This window comes from Aplidium turbinatum, chromosome 1, assembly GCF_918807975.1.
Source record: "Aplidium turbinatum chromosome 1, kaAplTurb1.1, whole genome shotgun sequence".
Taxonomy (NCBI): Eukaryota; Metazoa; Chordata; class Ascidiacea; order Aplousobranchia; family Polyclinidae; genus Aplidium; species Aplidium turbinatum.
In genome coordinates this window covers 24,226,745-24,248,600 of record NC_137472.1, presented here as the reverse complement: position 1 = coordinate 24,248,600, position 21,856 = coordinate 24,226,745, and the positions used below count along the sequence as shown (strand labels likewise).

General features: G+C 37.0%; 1 protein-coding gene across 1 annotated transcript in view; it reads right to left on the bottom strand.

The window, feature by feature from the left end:
- LOC145770413 (peroxisomal ATPase PEX6-like) overlaps positions 1-21,856 on the bottom strand; it is a 187,050-nt gene that overhangs the window by 86,743 nt on the left and 78,451 nt on the right. Inside the window, exon 7 of the mRNA XM_082582057.1 lies at positions 6,706-6,802. Within this exon, the coding sequence (XP_082438183.1) occupies positions 6,706-6,802 (97 nt within the window). The remainder of the gene's footprint in view (positions 1-6,705; positions 6,803-21,856) is intronic.

The window sequence follows — 21,856 nt, the reverse complement described above, 5'->3', positions numbered from 1 at the left end:
TCTCAAGGTAAATTTTAAAAGGTCCAACAAGATTATTTAGCGGTGTCTTGGCAAGTAACTGCTTCATGTATGGAAAACAATCATAGACTGCATCTACCTGATATCCAAGTCGGGTAAAACGTCGCTCTTTGTAGAGGCTAAATGACTTATATACTCCAGCTTCCTCTAAAATCACATCAAACTTTTCTGCTGAAGATGCTGTCTTGGGCTTGCCATCACTCTCATGGGCTATGAGCTTTAAAAGAACTGCCAGAGCAGTTTCAACCACAGATTTGTTTTGCCAGAGGTAGTCCTGCAATGCTGGCTCTCTCTTTACAATGAGTTTACAAAGACTAATTTTGTTTTCGAGAGCAGCCATAGCTGTAAGATTGTCTGTATCAATCCGTTCATATGTATGGGACTTACAAAGAAAATCATATGGCACATGCTTTAATGCAAGTTGTTCTGCAACCCCTATCTCAATCTTGAGATTTTTGCTTGTGGCATCTGTCATGAGGGCATCAATCTGCTCCCATAGACGTACTGCAGTCCAGCGAGGGTCATTGGCAGCTACCTATAGTCTCTTCATCGTCTCAACATAAAAGGGCAACTATTTGGTTTCTATCTTCAAATGCAAAGAAGAGAAGATGTAGAGAGATCATCTTACATTAAGTGTAATCATCATCACGAAACTTTAAGATCAAAGTAATCATCATCACGAAAATTTAGGATGAGACAGGGCCAATCACTGTCTATCCTACGTCTCTGTGTAGTGTCCATTGTCAAATCAAAGTGTAAAGTTAGTTTTGTTGTGGGCTTCTTATTTACAAAGGCATTTGCACAGTCTGCTACTTCATGACAGAGTGCCTTTTTATGTTTGAATTTGTTTATAGATTTACCTGAAAGCAAGACAATTTCATACAGTTTAAAGTCTGTTGATGATCGAAATAAAAACAACAAAACAAGTTTTAAAAAGTGGGTAATTTTGTCAAACTATATCATAACTCTACACATAAAAGATATAGCATACTTATTATTGCTTAAACAGATTGCCTGACCCCACAAACATAGGGTAAGACACCACAACCAGGTAAAAATACCCCAAAATGACCAAGTTATAGCTAAAAACATAATTTTTCGGGAAAATGGCGGCCATTTTGAATTTTCGCCCTGCACACTTTTTCTTGGAACTCAGATCAAAACTTTTGTCATTTTATCTTGAGATAGGTTAAATGGAATAGAAAAAAACTGTCCATAAAGCAAAACAAAAAAATTGCCCATTTATAGCCCACTGCTACTAAAAGCAACATTAAACCTTCGACTACAAAAGATGACACACTCTTTGCCCCCACTTCAATTCGATTATGACAATATGACAGAAGATTATTCCATTGAAACAAGTAACAAATTACAAATTTGAGGTTTTATTGGGTATAGACGGGGAATCATCACCTCAGGAGCTTTGGAATAACACAAAGGAAACATTTTTAAAATCAGCCAAGAGCACATTACCAATGAAAAACAGGAAACGAAACAACTGGATTAGAGAAGAGACATTAATGAAAATAAAACAACGGAAAAAATTGAAAGCAAAAATTTCCCATTCAGAAAAGGCCAGACAAGAGTACGCTCAGCTCAATAGGGAGGTACAAAAAGCCATGAGAAAAGACAAACGAGACAATATAGAACAACGATGTTGTAAAATCGAAAAACACGCATCAAATAACTCATGTCGCGGTTTATACCAAGCAGTAAAAAGCATAACCAATAAGTTCAAACCAAAGCTACACAACATAAAAAGTAAAGATGGTGAAGTTTTGTGGCAGAAAGAGGAGGTAAAAAAGAGATGGAAAGAAGATTGCGAAGAATTATACAAAGAAAAAGACCCTATCGATAATGTACAAACAAATCCAATTACACAATTCAAAGATGAAAATGATACAGAGCCACGACCACTGCTGAGTGAGTAGAAAATGCTTTAACCACTATTAAAAACAAAAAAAGTCCCGCATCTGATGATATACCCATCGAATTATTGAAATATATTGGAGAAAATGCAGTGAGAACAATTCATAAACTTTGTATCAGAATATGGGAAACCAACATTTGGCCAGATGATTGGGTAAAGTCAATATTTGTCCCATTACCAAAAAAGGCATAATGGAATGCAGCAACCACCGAACAATTGCTTTAATTAGTCATGCCAGCAAGGTAATGTTAACAATACTTAAAAAAAGACTAGAAAACAAAATTGAACACGAATTAGCTCCTGAACAGGCTGGTTATAGACCCCGCAAAGGAACAAAAGACGTAATATTCAATCTTAAAATGCTGATAGAGAAACGAAGAGAATGCAACTTTTCAACTCATTTATGTTTTCTAGACTATCAAAAGGCTTTTGATTCAGTGAAGCACGAACAATTGTCGACAATTCTGAAAGGTTATGGCTTTCCTACACATCTGATCAATTTAATGCGAAGCCTGTATACTGCTCAAAAAGCAGCAGTAAGAACTGGAAATGACCTAACCAAGTGGTTTTCCATTGGAAAAAGTGTCAGACAGGGATGCATATTGTCACCTTATCTTTTCAATCTATATACTGAACATTGAACAAATAATGAGAAAAGTTTTGGAGAATTTTGATGGCTCTGTGAAAATTGGAGGAAAAATCGTAACCAACTTTCGATATGCTGACGACATAGTGTTGGTCGGTGGAAGTGTAACGGAACAGCAAGAACATTTGAATAGGGTCAAGTCAAAAAGTGAAGAATATGGTTTGCAATTACATCCCACAAAAACAAAAGTGATGGCCATAAGTAAAAAGGATGAAATTTGTCCAAACTTATACATTGGTGGTAATGTTGTTGAAAGTGTAAGTAATTTCTGCTATCTTGGCAGTGTCATAACTGACACTTATGATGATAGCAGGGAAATTAGAAGGCGAATTGCTATGGCAAAAACAGCTGTGACATCACTTACAACGGTGTGGAAACAGAGGTCAACTGGTAAAAACACAAAATTAAGATTGCTGCAAACTCTCGATTTCCCAATTGACACATATGGATGTGAAATTTGGACATGCAAAAAATGTGACATTAAAAAGTTTTGAAACGTGGTGTCACAGAAGACTATTACGCATCAGCTGGATGGAAAGAAAAACAAATGAATTTGTTTCCCAACAAATAAACGATAAATGGAGTCTGATTAACAACATTAACCTCAGAAAATGTAGATATTTCGGACACATAGCAAGCAGCAACTCGTTGGAAAATTCAATGTTGACTGAGATGGTTCAAGGCAAACGAACAAAAGGACGACAAAAAATGAAATATTTTGACAATATCAAGCAACTTACAGGAATAAAAAGCATGCCGGAAACACTAATAAAAACAAAAGACAGAACAAAATGGAGGCAGTTCATAAGGGAGATCACAGCTGATCAAACATGATCAATCTGTTGAAGAAGAAGTGTGATAATGTGACAACAATATCGCTCACCTAGAACCGAACTATGTTATGTCCACTTTTAGCAAAAATCACTTTTTCAACTTTTCTTGGGTTTTGGACATAGCTCTATCTGATGGCATGCTCAGATTTCTCTTATGTCCATTATTTTAGCTTTTACCCTATGTTAAGTCCTGCAGAAATTTCAAAATTTTTAAACTAAACTGTGCTATGTCCTTATCTGGACTTAACATAATGTCAACCTATTAACTGTGTATGGACATAGCATAGTATGTTGGACTTAAACTAGTTGCTACTTTTGACTGATTGAAAATGCTGGTCATAATACATGTTGTGAAAAGATGATCTTCGGGTTTATTTATTGATGGTAAATTCTCAGCACCTTTTTACCATTGTGTCACAAAAAGATGACACAGGCTGTGTAAGGCTGGTTACTATGGGTCAGAGAAATTGATCCCACAGCTTGTTTTCTGTGTGACAGGCTGCTAATTTGACAAATTGTTCAGGCGTTAATGACCAACCTTTCAGTTTTTCTCCAGTCCAGTCCAGATTTTTCTCCAGTCATTCAAAACCAATCCTACCATAGTGACAATCACTGATTTTAGCCAAGTTGTTGACTTGAAAAATTTGTGAATGATTCACCACAATACTCACATATCATGTGAGGCTAAACTTTTGAATCTGACGGTGAAAAAATACTGTGGACCAAGATTATGCAATTAAAGTTTTGCAAGGTAAATCCAGTCAAGCTATACTTCAAGTACAAATATTCAGGGATGTCTTTCAGTGAGATAGACTTTATAAAATCAAGTCGACAGAGCAGCAGATGACTTGCAACTGAATTTTCATTGCCGTTAGTTATGAAACTACCCAATCGTTACAAATCACAGCTGGCAGTAAAAAAGGACAAAAAAGCCGATTTGATGAAGTTATGCAAAAAAACCTGATTCCTCCATACCACCACCACTTTTATGTAGACATTCCAGAAGTAGCTGAACAGTGAACACCAATGCTAGTTTTGCTTTTGTTTCAGCTGGACTCATCTTGGCTTCCAAAAAAACTGTTGAAAATTCTGAGATCCTAAGTATCAATTTTGCTTATATATTTAGGTTGCGAAGTTATTATCTTTCCTTGTAATTTCATTATGTTGTTTGTTCGTTCTGTAGATAGCCTACTGTTGGAAATTAGCATAAAGATTTTATTTAACCATTCCTTGAATTCTAGTTTTATGAACGCATCACTGGTTTGTGACAATGATTAAGGTTGTCAGATCAACTAATTTAGTAAATACAGTATTGTTTAATAACTTACAGTGTTATGATTGGGATGTTTTGTTTAATGTCCAGATGTTAATTTAGTTGAGCTGTTGGAGATTATTTCAAAGTCTGATGAAAGTTGGTGATTAGGCAGCTAAATTAGAAATTAAGAAATCTTAGTTATGGTTCTATCTAACAAATGTGATTGCAGCATAAAGCAATAAAGCTTTCAGCTATTTACTAACTAGGTCTCTTTTGAGGAGGCCATGTACCAAAAATCCAAAGAAGACCTGGCAGATTTTATAGCACTATTGCAGAAGATGTGTAAGAGTATGGCAAAGAAATAATTGAACATAATATCACATAAGTGAAAAGATTGTGTAGTACCAAAACAGGAAATCATGGTTCTACACTGTCAAAAAAGTTTACAAATGCTACCTGGAGGCTACTATCTCAATTTATAGCTCCATCTCAAATTGTTTCAATGTAAAAACAGTGGTTGCAATACTTCAATCGATTTTATAAGTATGCTAAGTCAGTTACCCTATTTTATGAAATTACCAATCATAATTTTCAAAATCAAACAATGTTAAGTCCGTCCGATATTTAAAAAAACACTATATTGCTCACCCTAGTGGTTAAAAAGTATCATAAATGATGCCTAACCACCAGCAAGATATGACTAGTCACACCGGTACAAAATATTGCATATATTATATACCAGGAGATAATTTACAAAAACCTAATTCAAAATCTATTTTCCTGTTTTTCTCAAAACTTGAAAAATGGACATAACATTGTTCGATTCTAGGTGAGCGATATAGTAGTTTATTTTCAACCAAACAACGAGATTGCCGCAGTGCTCACTGCCACAATATCAACACTGTTATAAACAGCGTCCTGCACACAGTAGGGTGGAGTAAAAAAGTTTTTTTTTTGAAATTCAAAAATCAGTAGTTTTCAAGTCCTCCCAAATATACCAAAATCCCCAGAAAAATAAATTTGGGGGGTTGTTACCATTTTCAGGCCGGCAACCGGCCACTAGTTGTCTCAGGCAACCCCAAAACATGAAAATTTTCTTAACTTTTGAACCGTACATGCTTGGAAGATGGTTTCGGGCAAGAAGCGGAATTGCCATGTTCCTATCTAACTTCTCAGAACTTTTAGTTGTATTTTAACTAAAAATGAAGTTATTGAACAAAAACCGAATATTTACCTTATGCAAAACAGTAGCCTATGAAATTAAGGAATATTTTGCCATTGTAGAGTAGAGTAGTAGCAATGCAAGGTTAAAGGGAAAAATGGCAGTTGGCTCCCAGACTTTCAGCAATCACATAATTACAGACGATGACATCGAGAGTGACAGCGATGAGCTTTAGTAATACTTGATCCATGTGCTTTCTTTCTTCCAGGTGCTTTTACGCTGATTATGTCAAGAGTCTACATGACCACATCGTATGAACTCTTTATGCCTTATTTTTAATTGTTTTGGAAGCCATCTTAGATTGCCACATTGAATTTATAAGCTATCAGATAATTCAACAATTCTTAGAATGGTCTCATTGACTTCACAGGGGATAAAAACCTAGATATAGACACCAAAACTACATGTTTTGGTCATGATGAGATGATGACCGAGTTATGGCTAATTTACTGTTATTTTAATGGTTGGCGGCCATCTTGGAAGCCGTCTTGAAAATAACCACTTTCTGGAAATTGGATTCCTTAAGATTTTGAATATGTTAATACTGACACCCAATACTAATCAAATCAGTTGAAAAACCTTTTGTTGCAATTTTTTGGGGTCAAACCATATATACCCCTACCTACATAGCATAGTCATTCGAATTAGAAGATATCACAGCTTTGCATCACTCGAGCGTGATGGCACTCAGAGCGCATTGTTCGAATTGAAATCATTTGAACCAAGTTATAGAGTTGTGGATGCAAACAGTAAATTCATTGCTTTCCCTTGCATTAAAAGTTACCTCTTTCATGTGCTAACCTGATAGATTGCAGTGTGCTTTAAGTCAACCAGGTGGAATTGTGTATCATTAGATCCCTTCTCAAAGCCCATGACTTGGTAGTGGATAGCAGTACATCTGTCATACAATGTGTGTTAATCAATCAATTGTTTATTTCTCAAAAACTAAACACAAAAGTAACAGAAAACAATAATACATATAATGTTCAAGTTTTGTTATGGATAAGGAGACAATGAAATGACCATACAATCTGAGAGTCAGTTGCCACCCAGAATAATTTAAGTAATGAAAATATTCAACAATTGGTTATTACCAAAAAAGAAAACAGAAACAAGATTAATACTTTGATAAGTAACTTACAATTGATTATAATGTAGGCTAAGCTTCATAGAATTTTATACAACATTTCTCAATTAAACATTAATGATGCAGATCACAGATGAACACCATAAACAGATAACTCGGCACCACATTCACAGGAGGAGGAAGAGGCCATTCTCCATTGGTGCATGGTTGAGCGGAAAAGCCCGATGCCCGTACGGAGACGGTTGAGGCGCACCCATGTCTGTCTTGGTAGTGTCAGGCTGATAGGGCGTGTGTCGACGTCGGGGATGAACGAATGGAGTCTGGTGGCGCTTGACTTCCATTCAGAATTCCATTTATGGTCCGCCCAAGTAGCCGCAGAGATGTTTTGTTCATCAGCTTGGTTGATCAGAAGTTGAGCAGCTGGCATGAATGTGTGTCTTGATTTCAGGCGGCGGGGGTGCTCGTTTAGGAGAGCAGATATCTTGTGGTGAAGAAGGTGGTTAGGCTCCAGTGCCCAGCGACTGAGGGACAGAGTGGCTTCTTTGCGACGAAGCTCAGCAGGTTGGATATGCTAGCGAGAATGGGGAGATTGTCCAATGGTGTGGGACGCAGGCATCCGGTCACTGTGCACTGTTAATAGCAGTGTTGATGTTATGGCAGTGAGCACTGCGGCACCAAACAGGTGCACAGTACTCTGCTGAATAGTAGACAAGGGCTAAGGCTGCTATAAACAAAGTGTAAGCTCTCGCCCCAAGCTAGAGCCTGCCTCGCCCCCAGCTAGAGTAGACTTGAGTAGCGCAGCGCAGATTGTCAGTTTCTTACACAGTGAGACCAAATGGTGGTGGTATGTGAGCGATGTGTCTAGTGTCACCCCAAGATACCTTGGTTCGAGGCAGGACAGAGATTTTCCATTGTTCTGGACGTGTAGCTCACGATCAGCTTCCCGATTGTAGAGGTGGAAAGCTGCTGCTACAGTTTTGGTTTCACTGAGTTTCAGTCGCCTTTGGACTTTTTATTGACAGCTGTAATGAAGTCTGAAATGCGTTTTACTGCATAATGGTAATGTTTATGGATCTGTACCACTTGGACATTTAACAACTCTCAAAGAAAAGCATAACGAAGACCAATTTGTTTTGGAAAAATTTCGTACTATGAACACAATTGGATCATTTGCATTGATTTGAAAATGGTTGGATTTCTGCTTGGAATGCAAGGTGGATACACAAAGTTTCCTTGTTTTCTCTGTTTGTGGGACAGCAGGGCAAGAGATCAGCATTGGAAAAGGAAACATTGGCCTATGAGAAGTGAAATGATTCCTGGCGATAAATATGTTCAAGCTCATTCTCTGGTGGAACGATCAAAAATTGTGTTACCTCCTCTTCATATTAAGTTGGGTATCATGAAGCAATTTGTAAAAGCACTCGATAAAGATGGAAATTGTTTCAGATATATTTGCACAAAAATTTCTAGGATTAACAATTGAACAGTTAAAAGCGGGCATATTTGATGGGCCTCAAATCAGCAAATTAATCAATGATCCAAATTTCCTATCTTCCATGAATGAAAAAGAACTGACTGCCTGGGATGCTTTTGTGAAAGTTGTTAAGAATTTTTTGGGAAATAAAAAGGCATCCAATTACAAAGAGCTCGTTTCTAACTTACTCAGAAGACTCCAGAATATTGGTGTTAACATGAGCATCAAACTTCATTTTCTGTACAGTCATCTAGACCAGGGCTTCCCAAACTTCTTTGCTTGCGGCCCCTTTTCATCTCTTAAAATGTTTCGAGGCTCCTTAAGATTACAACGACGAACAGTGCAATATATACATTTGAGATATTTATTGAAAAGCTTAAAATTAAATCTAATGAAAACCAAAAACAATTTAACATTCTCAGCTCAGTTTGCTTTTATTTATTTCTGACCATAACAACGAAGCCTATGGGCATTGAGCAGTCTACTGGAAACACAACAACAAAAAAGCAAACACATTTATTCAGTGTGAACAAAGCAAGTCCAGCCGTGGCGCAGTGTTTGTTTATGCAGGTCTCAAGGCGGTTTCAATGTTGTTTAGGCTGGAACGGTAGGCGAAGTAAGAACATTTCAGATAAATCATTTTGAAATTTTTGTTTCAAGATGTTCAATTTTTGATGAACGCATCAATTTTAGATTTCAATGCAAAATATTGATGTTTTCTCCTAGGAGGCACAAATTAAATTCGTTCAGTTTTTCAAGCAAATCTGACATTTGGCATAATCGGGGACATAGTGAGTATCGGGACGCGAAGGCGATTTCAGGCGTTGTTAGGAGAAGGGCAATGGTAGCAAACAACTATTTTTGCACAAATAGGTTGCTCGTAACCGTTCCACTGTATTTTAATGCGCAAAAAGCATACATGACTAATTGACTATTGTAGTTAAAAATATAAATTTATTGCAGGTTTGTAAACATATATTTTACGGTATTCATTATTACGTATACGGTGTTAATATATACGGACACTAGTCCAGCACAACATTGAATGCACTAAAGCACGTACATAGACTACTGTAATTGACACATTATAGTTACGCATGTTATCTAACACTATTAACAGCTACACAGTAATGAAAACGAGAACATCTATTTTCGTACGTTTAACGTTTCGTCAATCAATACAATTGAGTTCTTCAAGAAGATACATCAGATGGTGTAACATGACAGAGCACAATACCATGCAATAGTGACAATCAAGGAAGCAAGTAAATGATAAGATTGATGATACAAGCAATTTGAACAACGTAATTAATGCTTCCAACACCTTGAACAAATTTACCCAAGTCAAGTATTCTATAGTGTAAATGTCTACTTTATATCGCCATTTAGATTACACTATGTTTCGTAATATAGACAAGTAGACGTAAATATACAAGAGCAACTTCACCAATACTCACACTTCATACGATTGGTTGTAAATAAATGTGAAGTACCGTAAGCATATAATAAACAATACAGTACAATACCAAGCAAGCTTGAAAAAACTGTTCAGGTGTTTATGAGAGTAGCAACTCCATTGGCTGTGAGGTATAACAAATAAGAATATAGCAATAAAAACGTGTAAACAAAACATAACTAACTTTTGAATAAGAATATTTGAATAAGATTCTATTTGAATAAGACCTTCTGATGATCCGTTAGGTGAAACAATTTGTAAAGGCTTCAGATAGTAATAACTATATTTGATTTAACTAACTTTTGTGTGTGCCTTTTTAAAGTAAGTTTTCGAACCTTTTGATTAGTCACCATTGTGGAAGGTGCAATCTCAGGGGCATTAAATCGTTTCAGTTCATTTTTAGCGAAACAGTTAAATGCAGTGCACACAATTAAGTTAAAGTCGGAATGTCCATTACCACACTTTTGCTGAACTAAATCGCCAATACCACGAGACTCTTCGACATTCAAGATTGAAGAAGTAAAAATAAAACGCTAATTCAACAAACTAAACAGTTTCGACTTAGCCAAGTCATCATACAATATAGCAGTGTAATATTGAACAGCCAGCGCTGTCACTGCAAGCAGTATTCTGTGGGAGCCGATAAACCACCACGGTCAGCTATTTCAAAAAGATGTGCACAATAATGTGGTACTGACTCAAGGAGACTCGGCCCATCAACATTTTTTACTAATAACATCTTACAAGCACTCGAGAGATACTGTGGCCAATGTATCCGCTCACAAAATATGTCACATTAGCATCAGCATCGGAGAGGTCATTCACATTAACCGCAGAAAAAAATTAGTAAACCATCAAAAATCTGTTTAAACGGAACAGTTGACATCGAAACGTCAAAGCCGAGTGGAAAAGCATCAAGGGTTGTGAGGTTACCTGCTGCAAGAAGATCATGTTGCTGCAACAAACTAAGAGTGCGAATTTTTTTCAGCTTCCAGAACTTGTTTTACAAACATGAAAAAATTACCACCATTGGCTTGCTGATACCACCCAAACCATCCTTCTATTGAATTGGACAAAAATTTTCCAGTGAGAACATAGGTGAAATGATGGTTGGTTATCAATGTTGCGCCAACTCTGAAACCGCACCCATGGTCTAAATCAGGGGCGGGCAACTTCTTCAGTCGGCGGGCCTGATACAGAAAATAAAATACTTGGCGGGCCGGATTCATGAATTGCGACATTAATCGCGTATTTATCTACCTAGACAAGGAATAAATCGTGTGTAATGTAAACTTTAAGTTTAAAGCATAGTGACCAAAAACAGTATTTAATGAATTTATTAACAATTAACGTAATGTACTTCAATAGCTGCTGAAGTCAAATGAGACATCTGTGGTCGATCAAGGTTGTCAAGTTCTTTGAACTCTGGCTGCATGTCGGACGTAGAAACCCTAAGTAAAGACTGCACATAAACATCAGTGAGATTGGATCGCAGCTTTGTCTTGTTAATTATGTTCATGGTCGAAAACGTTTGCTAGCAAATTTATGTAGACCCGAACGGAACAAATAGTTTCATGGCCATCTTCCTCAGGTTGGCAAACTTGGACTCATTCGGTGACTCAGAAAATTTGTCAATGCTTTTAGATTGGAATATCTCTTTCAGGGTAGAGTCACACTGCAAATCAATCAATTCCAGCTGTAGAGCAAAAAACTAAAGAATAACTGACAGTCACTATTATTTTACGTAGTAAGCAAGTAGTGGGAATTTGCGGCAGAGTGTGGCTGCGGGCCACATTATCATGTAAAGACCGGAAACTGTCTGCGGGCCGCTCATAATCCTGTCGCAGGCCGGATCCGGCCCGCGGGCCGTATGTTGCCCGCCCATGGTCTAAATGCATGCAGTAAATGTCTGTGAAGTGAGCCCAGAAAGGTTTCTTTTTTCCAAAGTATAAATAGATCTCTAGCTTTTCCCAAGGTCAAACTCGGTTGTTGTTTGATTTCATCAGCTTCAATTGGAGAACACATCTCATCTCTTTCGAAAAGCTGAAAAAATGCAGTGCACATTAGTAATTTCTGAGTAGTGTACTACTGTACAGTGTACACCCATTGGTACACAACATACAATTTAGACCTACTATCCTCGCCAGAACGAACCTTTTTTGCCTCGAATCAAAGTCAGAAGACGGTAAATAAATGAGAAAAAAACTTATTTGCTGGGCCGTAATAAGTACTGTTGTCACTCTACACAATTTCAACCTAATTAAATAAATTTAACAACCAAACTAAAGCCATTCTTTTCATCTTATTCTTACCTTTCGTAGGTGTTGTAACAGACATGATTTTCCACACATTGCAATTAAATTTATGAAACAAGCAGCATCTTTTTTTCATTTCTTCATCTTTCGGAAATCAAAACATTGGTACTTTCACTACAGTCTTGCAAGACTTGTACCCACTTTTACAGCTTGTTACACAACACACAAACCCCATTTCACAAATATAGATTATTAAAGCACTGAATTTATTACAATAAAACCTAAATGAAAGATCAGATTAAAACCTTGGATTGCTACTAAAATTTAACATATGTATACTTTTGTTTATAAATAACTTTCTGGACTACTAACAAGCTAGCCCTTTAGTTAGCCTATACTGATGTACAGTACTTCATATTATAGCATAGGCCTACAGCTATATCCGTACAGAGCCACTTTAGGGGTAAAAATGTGTGTAATTTTAATGAAAGTGCCCAAATACCAAAACAGCCATCGACTGAGTTTAAGAATATATAGGCCTAGCGTATATTACAACTACGGCTACTGTGAAAATGGCCAACTCTGCACTTTACGTAACTCACTCTGTCTGTCATGCAATAGACTACTAAGACCTTCGTCCTTTAGAATAAAAAAATAACTATGGTCAGTATGATATTAACAAAGTATCATATTGCATTATTAACTAGTATTAAGCTAACAAAGTATATATTCAAAACTGATGAGCAGAGCTGCATGTCAATTTTCTCTAAAACAAGGTCTTTCCATAATAATATATAGGCCTACATATTTCTTATTCCTAAACTGAAGAAATGTTTCTGTTTCATAAAGGAGTGATTGAAATTTTTTAACATTTTTAATCAAGTAAACAATTCTTCAGGTGGACATGAAGTAGCAAAAAGTGTAGGCCTATTCAGTATGTTTACAGGTTTTTGCAATTTCTATTTTGGGCAGATGCACAAAGGTTTACAAATGATTTCATGTCTGTGGGTACAAATATTGCTATCCTGTTATGGAGTTGTAGCCTACAAATTAACATAGCCTACTTTATCAGATTGTGCTAGTTTTGTAGTTTCCCAAACATTGCTTAATTACATACATTTTTGCCAAAATTAGTGACTTTGTTGATGATAGAGCCCTGGGCAACTGCTTCACCTGCCTATGGCCTAGCACAATTTATTATGCACAAAACTACATTGGATTAGTCAATGATACTAGTCAGTATATGGATGGTGTGATGTATTGAAATTAACCCATACTCTTACTTACTACTAGCTCTTGTTCTGACAAATTAACTCTTGAAAGCTCTCACTACAATGGGATTCATGTCGTCTACCTCCGCGTAGTGAATCCTGGTAACTGGAAACTTTTTCAGGCTAATGACTACAATCAGAAGCAGAAATTGCAAAAATTGCAGGTCACAGACCAAGAAGTCTGATAAACGTGACGCCTCCCCTAAGCATGTGCCCTTGTTAGGGCAGGTATATTCTAACACCGTAAGGGAAGGCATCACACTGCTACAGCTAAATGTAAAAGGTCTAACATCAGCCAAAATTTCGGTCATTGAACATCTGATCAACACAACTGCCAACGCCACTGTCATCCTACTACAAGAAACACACGCAGTGGATTCTTCCAGACTTAAAATCACTGGTTATGAACTGGCCGCCTATACCCAGAACACTATTCACGAAATTGCTACTTTTGTGCATAGCTCTGCAACATGGCTTCCCCTTGCCTCCAGCAAGGAATCTGATGAAATAGAGTGGGCTGCTACAAAAGTTGACAATATCACAGTGGTTAACGTTTATAAACCACCGTCGACCAAACCATTGGAAGATTCTATTCCCTGTTATGACTCACCAAGTATATATGCTGGTGACTTTAACTCGCACAGCACGGAATGGAGTTATGCTACTACCAATAGTGACGGCTCTACACTAGAGAACTGGGCTTCCATAATTAATGCTAAATTGCTCTACGACCCAAAACAACCCGACAGTTTTTATTCTAATACAGTAGTTCTCAAACTGTGCGTCGCGACGCCCTGGTGCGTCGTTTCACTTTTCTAAGGGCGTCGCAGAATAGTTCTATTTCTTGGCTGAACTCAGTTTAAGATTATAAAAATGAGGTTAACTTTTTGAGGACCGCTGGGACACATGTGTCCCATGCACTTAGCTGATTACACCGCAATTAACTAAAAATTTGCCACTGCTGATACCCTAACGCAGTATTGGATGTATATATTGTCTATCCTTCAAAAAAAATTGGAAACTCTGAATTATTTTTCTTGGTGTTATTTCAGTTTGAAACAGTGAAGAGTTGTGGTTACAAGTGCGTTTTTTCCCCTTCAAATTTGCGAAGCATATTTATCTACATTTGTCCAAGCTCGAGTCAAAATTTGCAAAATACTTCCCGGAAAATTTTTTAAACTACGAATGGATTCGTGATCCTTTTGTGGTAGAAAATCCAGGAAATTTTTGGATTCAATGAATGACGATTATCCAGGTTTGGTGAAAGAAAGCACTGCGAATTATTATCCCATTCGCCACGTCGTATTTATGTGAAGCAGGATTTTCTGCCTTGGCGGTGATAAAACCAAATATCGATCACGAATAAATGCAGTAAAAGAGTTTTTAACTCCAATTCCATTTCAAAAATGCGGGCAGCCTGTTGAGTGCGTGCTTGTCACAGCATCTCGCACAGAAGTGCTAATATGCAGTACCTTGTGCAAATTGGTATATTTTCTGCGACCCTTCAAGTTCATTACGCAACCCCCAGTTTGGGAAGCCCTGATCTAGACTACTTTCCTGATAATCTTGGCAATTTGAGTGACGAGCAAGGGGAGCAATTTCATCAAGACATTAGTGAGATGGAAGTCAGATATCAAGGGAGATGGGATGTTACCATGCTAGCTCACTATTGCTGGTCTATTAAACGCGATGATGCTTTTGCAGTTCTCTTGTACATCTCTTAAGCGCAAGTTTATGGCAGACACTTAAGCAAGCTGAAGATTACGAAGCTACCATACCAATTAATCATATGTTCGTGTGTACGTTTTTAATTTCTTTGTTCTTGTTGGCTTGCCGAAATTGATTTATGTCTTTTGACAATATATTTGATTGGTGAATAGATTTCACATGACATGAGCAATTGTGCATAAGTGCACTCATGCAGTGGCATCACCGTAACTTGAAAACTAGACCTGTTATAAAAAAACTGACTGCATTTTCGAAACCAGCGACCACAAATTAGCTAAAAACTGTGGAAATATCTTCGGCACTACAACTATTTTTTTGTTGGCTAGTGTTATGTTTTCCTTCATTCGCTATTCGAAAATGCGTTGTTTCAATAAAAACGTGAATCGTGGGCCGTATTGCATGGCAGCCCCTATGAATGATTTTTGCTCATTGTGACGTAGCCTACAGTAACAGAAAAGAAGCAAGACAGTGAGGCGCAATTGCATTGGAATTTTCTAGCTGTAGTAGCTTTGGTGACACAACGTAGATTAATGACATTGACAGTGTTTTATAGCTAAGCTATAGGCTACTTATCAGTTTACCGATTATGATCACAAGCTGCCGCACTGCAACGATCTATTCACTTCCAACTAACATTTCCAGACAAAATTACAAAGAAAAAATCTCACTTATTTTGTGGTGGCCCATACAAATTCAATGATTTATTCAAGAGGAAATTTTTTAAATGTTTGCAGATACTCCGATCAGCGACTGCGGCTTTGTTCTATTTTTTCTCTCGATCTTTTCAAGGGGAATTTTTTTAAATGTTTGCGGAAACTCCAATCAGCGACTTCAGCTTTATTTTTATTTTTTTCTCGATCTTTTCAGGGTACGAAATTGAGGGACTAAATAGGTTGCATCCACCTAGACCAAGGGTCACCAAACTTTTTTCTCTGAGGGCCGGATTGCTGCGAGATTAACAGATGCAGGCCGGATGCAAATTGCGAAAAGATATACAGACGAAATCGGTTAATCAAATCACCTATTTGTCAGACGTTTTGATACCATTATACGATTGATTCGTTTAGCCGGTTTACTAAAGAGAAGGTCTATCGTGAATGGGCGTAATTGTTCAGAAGATGTCTGTACTGACTAGGCTGCAACGCACATTACAACTGATACTTCCTACAACTGTTTACAAATCTGGTTAAACTTTAAAGAGTTTACTAGTTTTGTGTTACACAACACTATGCTGTATGTTCCAGTCAGCAAAACTGGTCCTTTTTACATTGATTTATCATCTGCAGACATTGAATCAATGTAAATAAGACCAGCTTTGCTGACTGGGAGAGCATGTACGATGAAAGCATTTTTCTGCAAACTGCGGCAATCGGACTTCTTTTAATCTCACCGATATCTGTGATGTCACAACGCGAACTTTGACCGTTTAAGTTTTTGATTCAAGCGTGCTATTTTTAGCTCAGCACCAGCTGTGTAGTTTTGAGTATAGAACGTGGCTATAGAACCGTGGAAATGGAGGTATGGTAGAAAAACACGGCTCACACTCATTGTTTGTTTTGAAATCGCAAAGGTTTTTTTTTCAAGTCTTTTGCGCTGTCTGGTAAAATAATTAATTTGCAATGTTCTTCAACTGAACAAAACTGCACAAATGAAATTACGCACTGCATTTCACAACAGTAGGCTACTTTTTTTCAGCAATTTTAAAATAATTCTCCAAAGTTTTCTGGTTTAAACTTTTGGACATGCTTTCCAACACTTCACTCTTAAGCTGAAATAATTTGTCCGTGTCCATTCCTTGGAAGGCCAGTCGCCGACGGATGACATCAAAAGCATGTAAACTTCTTTATTGAGAAGTGTGATTATGCCTTTTGCCTGCTTTTCTGTTTTAATGAAGCCCAGCAGTGCAAAAATTGGTTGTTTGTAGTGTGATGTCTAGCACATAAGATTATGGCCTGGGATTAGACACTTGTCTTTGTTTTGATCACATGCGTCTGTCTCACCTTTGCTTCATTTCGCCTTTGAACATTGCAGACAATAATGCGAAGCAAAAAAGAGACAGTCTATTTTCGCTTACGGGTACAATTATACGATTAAAGGAATGAAGTATGCAAACGAGAAGCAAATCCTGATACTTTTATCCGACTTATTTTTTTAAGCGGTATACGCTTAACCAATGTTTTTACTTAACATTAGATTGGATTTGGCTTGGGATTTCAGGTTTTGATTCAAATAAACGATTGATACGTTTAAGTGGTATACTGTACTATTAAACGATTTCGTCTGTACAACTATTTAGAATCTCCATTGACTTGAATTGAGCACAATAAATAACAAAGTCGGCGGTGGAATAGCAAAGTTGTGATGAAAATCGAAAGGTTACTGGAAAAATTATCCCCTGGTGTGATACACTACAGGGCATCGTGCTCTTGAAAAAACATTACATCTTTCCAAATTTAGCCTAGACTGTCTCCATTTGTGGTGGCCTAATAAAAAACAGCAACGTCAGTCTTTTTCAAAAAGTTTGGTAACTTTTTTCCTTAACAGTAAGTAGTGCAGCTGTTATCTCCGCAGCACATGGCGGGTCGGATGAAATCAGTTTGCGGGCCACTACCGGCCCGTAGTTTGATGACCCCAGACCTAGGCTATACTATCAATTGTACAGTAATAAACCAAAAAAATTCTATAAAGCTTATTTTTACAACTAAAGTCACCAGTCAAAAAATCATTCAAAATTATCCCTTTGATGGGTTGTTTTGTAAAGAACAATAAACATATTTCAAACATAAGCTAACATGCTCTAAGTTACAGAAATATCTAAAAGTAGGTTAATAAAAAAATTCAAAATGCACAGGACATCGTAAGATAACTGGTAGCCAGTCAATGGAATTGAAAAGTTGATTATATCAAATTCATAAAGCTAAACAAATAGATAATCCTACTGTAGTCTACATACTAAAAGCAGAGCTTCTATTGGAAGCACCTTAAGAAAATTCTTAATTTGACTTTTTTTAGTATGTCTTCTAGAGCTTTTCTCTTTTTTCGCTTAGTCGATCTACACTTTCCCTTTTATTGAAACAGGCTACACTAAGTTCTCTGTGGCTTAACAAAAACATGTAGGCCTACTCGGTACTCAACTACTCATCTAGGTAATCGTTTAACTAGGTGATATTTACATATTAAAATATTCTGCTACTTCACACTAAAGCTTCCTCTGCAGTAAACTTTTCTATTGAGTTTTGAGTGAACACAAGCAGGTTATCCTATTGTAAAATTTCCACATAACTTGAAAAGATTTGGGATATAGTTTGTTAAGCGGACATTTTGAAACAGAATAAAATTTTAAAGACACCTATTTCTCAACTAAACCTTGAGCAGTGAAAGAGTACTTGATTCATTTGAACTACGTTTATTATTAAGTTGGTAAATTTTTATTTTAGAAGTAAAAATGAGCCCCGTTCAAAATTGAAAAAACTATTCGGTTTTCTTTTACAATGTTATGATAGTGATAGCACTTGAGCACTTTTTCAGTAAAGGGTGACAGAAAAAAGAAACTTGTAACACTTCGAAATTCAGTGAAGACCCAGTACTTAGTTAAGAACGGAATCTTTGATGCCATTCAAGGACCAATTTCAGTGAAATAATCATTAAAGCAATTGCTCACCAGTGTTGGTTTATATAAGATTTCACTATCAAGACTAAATATTTCTTTTGGCATTCTTTTTTTTGTTTAACAATATCATTTATGGTTCCCACTGTCTTTCCTACTGCTCACACTGTAACAACATAAGATATGCAGACGACACGGTACTAATCGCCACATCAAACTCCAGTTTACAAAACCTACTTGACATAGTCATTAAGCAAAGCGAAAACCTTGGACTTAATTTGAATGCAACGAAAACCTTCTGCATGACTATCTCATTAAAGGAAATAACTCCAGTATGCACAATCAAAATACAGAATACAACACTACAACAGTCTCACAAGTAAATAGTTTCAACTATCTGGGTTCTATAGTCACATCGAATGGTCGATGCTGGAGCAATGTAAAATCACGAATTGCACAATCCAAACAAGCGTTCATCAAAATGGCCAAAATACTGAAATCTAACTCAATCTCTCTAAACACTAGAATAAGAATTTTACATGTGTACATTTGGTCAGTTCTGCTATATGGCTGTGAATCCTGGACTGCATGCCCACAGATAGAAAAGAAGATCAACAGTGCTGAAATTTGGTTGTTTTTTTTTTATTCGTTTTTTTTACCTATTTTGACATTAAATGTTACAATATGTAGCAATTAGGGTAAACTCATTGCAATAACACAACAGATTATTCATCTGAGGACTCTGATCTTGCATAACTACTTCGTAGCAGACAAATAGAATCTTACTACATCAGATTTTTGTTAGTTTCATTAAATTTGTTCTTGTTCCCAAATAAAATAAGTTTTCATGTTTGATGTTTGTTTTGTATCTTCCTCCTGCATTGCGGGAATATGGGTAAAACTTTATACTTGTCAGGAAAAGTATTATGAAGCATTTATTCACTATGTAAACACCGAGCAGTGCTAAAAAACTCCACGCTAAAGGGCAAATTTCTTCATTCAGGGTTGGTAGTTACTAGCAATAGTTAACATGGGTGGTGGGCATTTGAAAGGAACATTAACCTAAACCTTTTCTGACAAATGCACTTACACTGACAGCTAAAAATATCAGTGATAAGATCTCTTGCATTATGTCACAAATGATCTGCAAGAAGCATCAATATCAAAGTGTCTAAGACCTTACAACACACGAAAGGAATACTTCTGTTTCAACATTTATAAAGCATATACATCGTTGCTAAGCTATCAGTTAACAACATGTTTAAACAAGCTATTGGTAATAGCTTGCATTAGTAAATTACCACAAACAAGGTAATGTGTGTTCTGAATACTGCCATCCAGTGGCATAGCCAAGGGGGGAGGTTGGGGGTTTCAACCATACTTTGGCACGCGTGCGACGTCATGATATTGAGAATGATGATTCCAGTCTCTTTATGTCTCTAAAACAAAGTTTGCCTAATTTTAAACGAAACTGCATTAAAAAAGCGAGTGAGTTTTGCCAATACCAAACATTCAAATATCTCAGCCAGGAATTAGCAGAAAGAAAACATAGACCTTAGGTTTATTTCCGAAAAATGCCGAAGAAAACATAATCTTATCCTTTTGCTATGCCACCAGACAGCACTATTTTACAGGAATATTTATACCCACATTTTTGTTGAAAATGCTCTCAGAATGCACCAAATTCAACGTAATTTTTCAAAAATTTCTGGGGGAGGACCCCCAGACCACCACCGCTGGGTGTCGTCTTAGGTGAACACGCCATCGGGCTTCGCTTGCCGGCCGTTTTGTTTTTGCCAAAATTCCGTCAAACCATTGAGTGTGCACAAGAATAACCATGTTTAACCATGGAGCTCGTTTACAACAGAAGCTTTACTCTCACCACCGGAAGTGGTAAACCAAGCAGATTACGACGCCTTAAGAATGGGATCTGTCCTGGCCCCTCTTCTGTTTAACATCTACACCCACGACTTGACAATCACGGTATCCGCAAAGTATGCCTATGCCGATGATTTGGCCATTTGTCTAATCAATGGGAAACATTAGAAGGGACTCTAAACCAGAACATGTCGACACTTTCGGCATTCCAGGGATGGAGACTGAAGCTCAGCGAAACCAAAACAGTGACGACAGCCTTCCACTTAAACAGCCGGGAAGCGAAGCGTGAGCAAGGGTGGACTACTATTTAGAAAAAAAATTATACCGAAGTTCGCATAAGTGTTAATAACTTGAAAGAGATACAAGCAAACCCCTGCAAACTATACATTGCTGGAAAGCACAATAAATTCTCTTTCCAATTACGATATCTATTTCAAGATCAAGATATAAGAACTAAAGTTACACAAGCTTACAAAAATACAAAAAATTTTGCAGCGCATTAACAAAATATCTAAAAACTCAAATGGCCTAGAAGATATTTATTCCATTGTTGGTGAAACAATATTATTAACCTATGTCAACAACCCTATGGGGGCATTTTTAGAAAAAAGCTTCCCAACAAAAAATAGTAAGAGCACTTCAATTTTTCAAATTTGAGCTTACTATTAGCCATAAAAACTTACACAAGCAAATTTTAAGAAAATGCCCCATAGCTTTACTGTAGACACCCTAAATAACATTTGTACAAAATTTTAGCAAAATCGGATAAACACCTGAGGAGGAGTTAGAAATTGAAGACCAAAAATATCAATTTTGAGAAAAACAGCAAAAACGCCCAGCACACCAAAAGCAGAATCATAGCCAAGAGTTAAGTTGACTGATGGCTATTGACTAAATGAATATGAGCAAATACTAGCAGTGGTATCACAGAAGAATGAAGAGAGAAGAAACTTCACTTCATCAAGCATTTATGAGTTTATTATCATTCTTAATATCAATATTATCAGAGTATCTATTTTCCTGCAAACAGCGCCATAGTTTTGTACCAGCAGCGGTGTACTGTTCTTCTGCGATGCCTTCAATGGCATGTGATAACTTTTTGTTCTGCATCTCCCAACTGCTTTGTAGGAATGGAGGAGGCATTCCAAACATACATGTAATGATTGTAAATGCTTCTCGTCCAAGACCCAACTCTG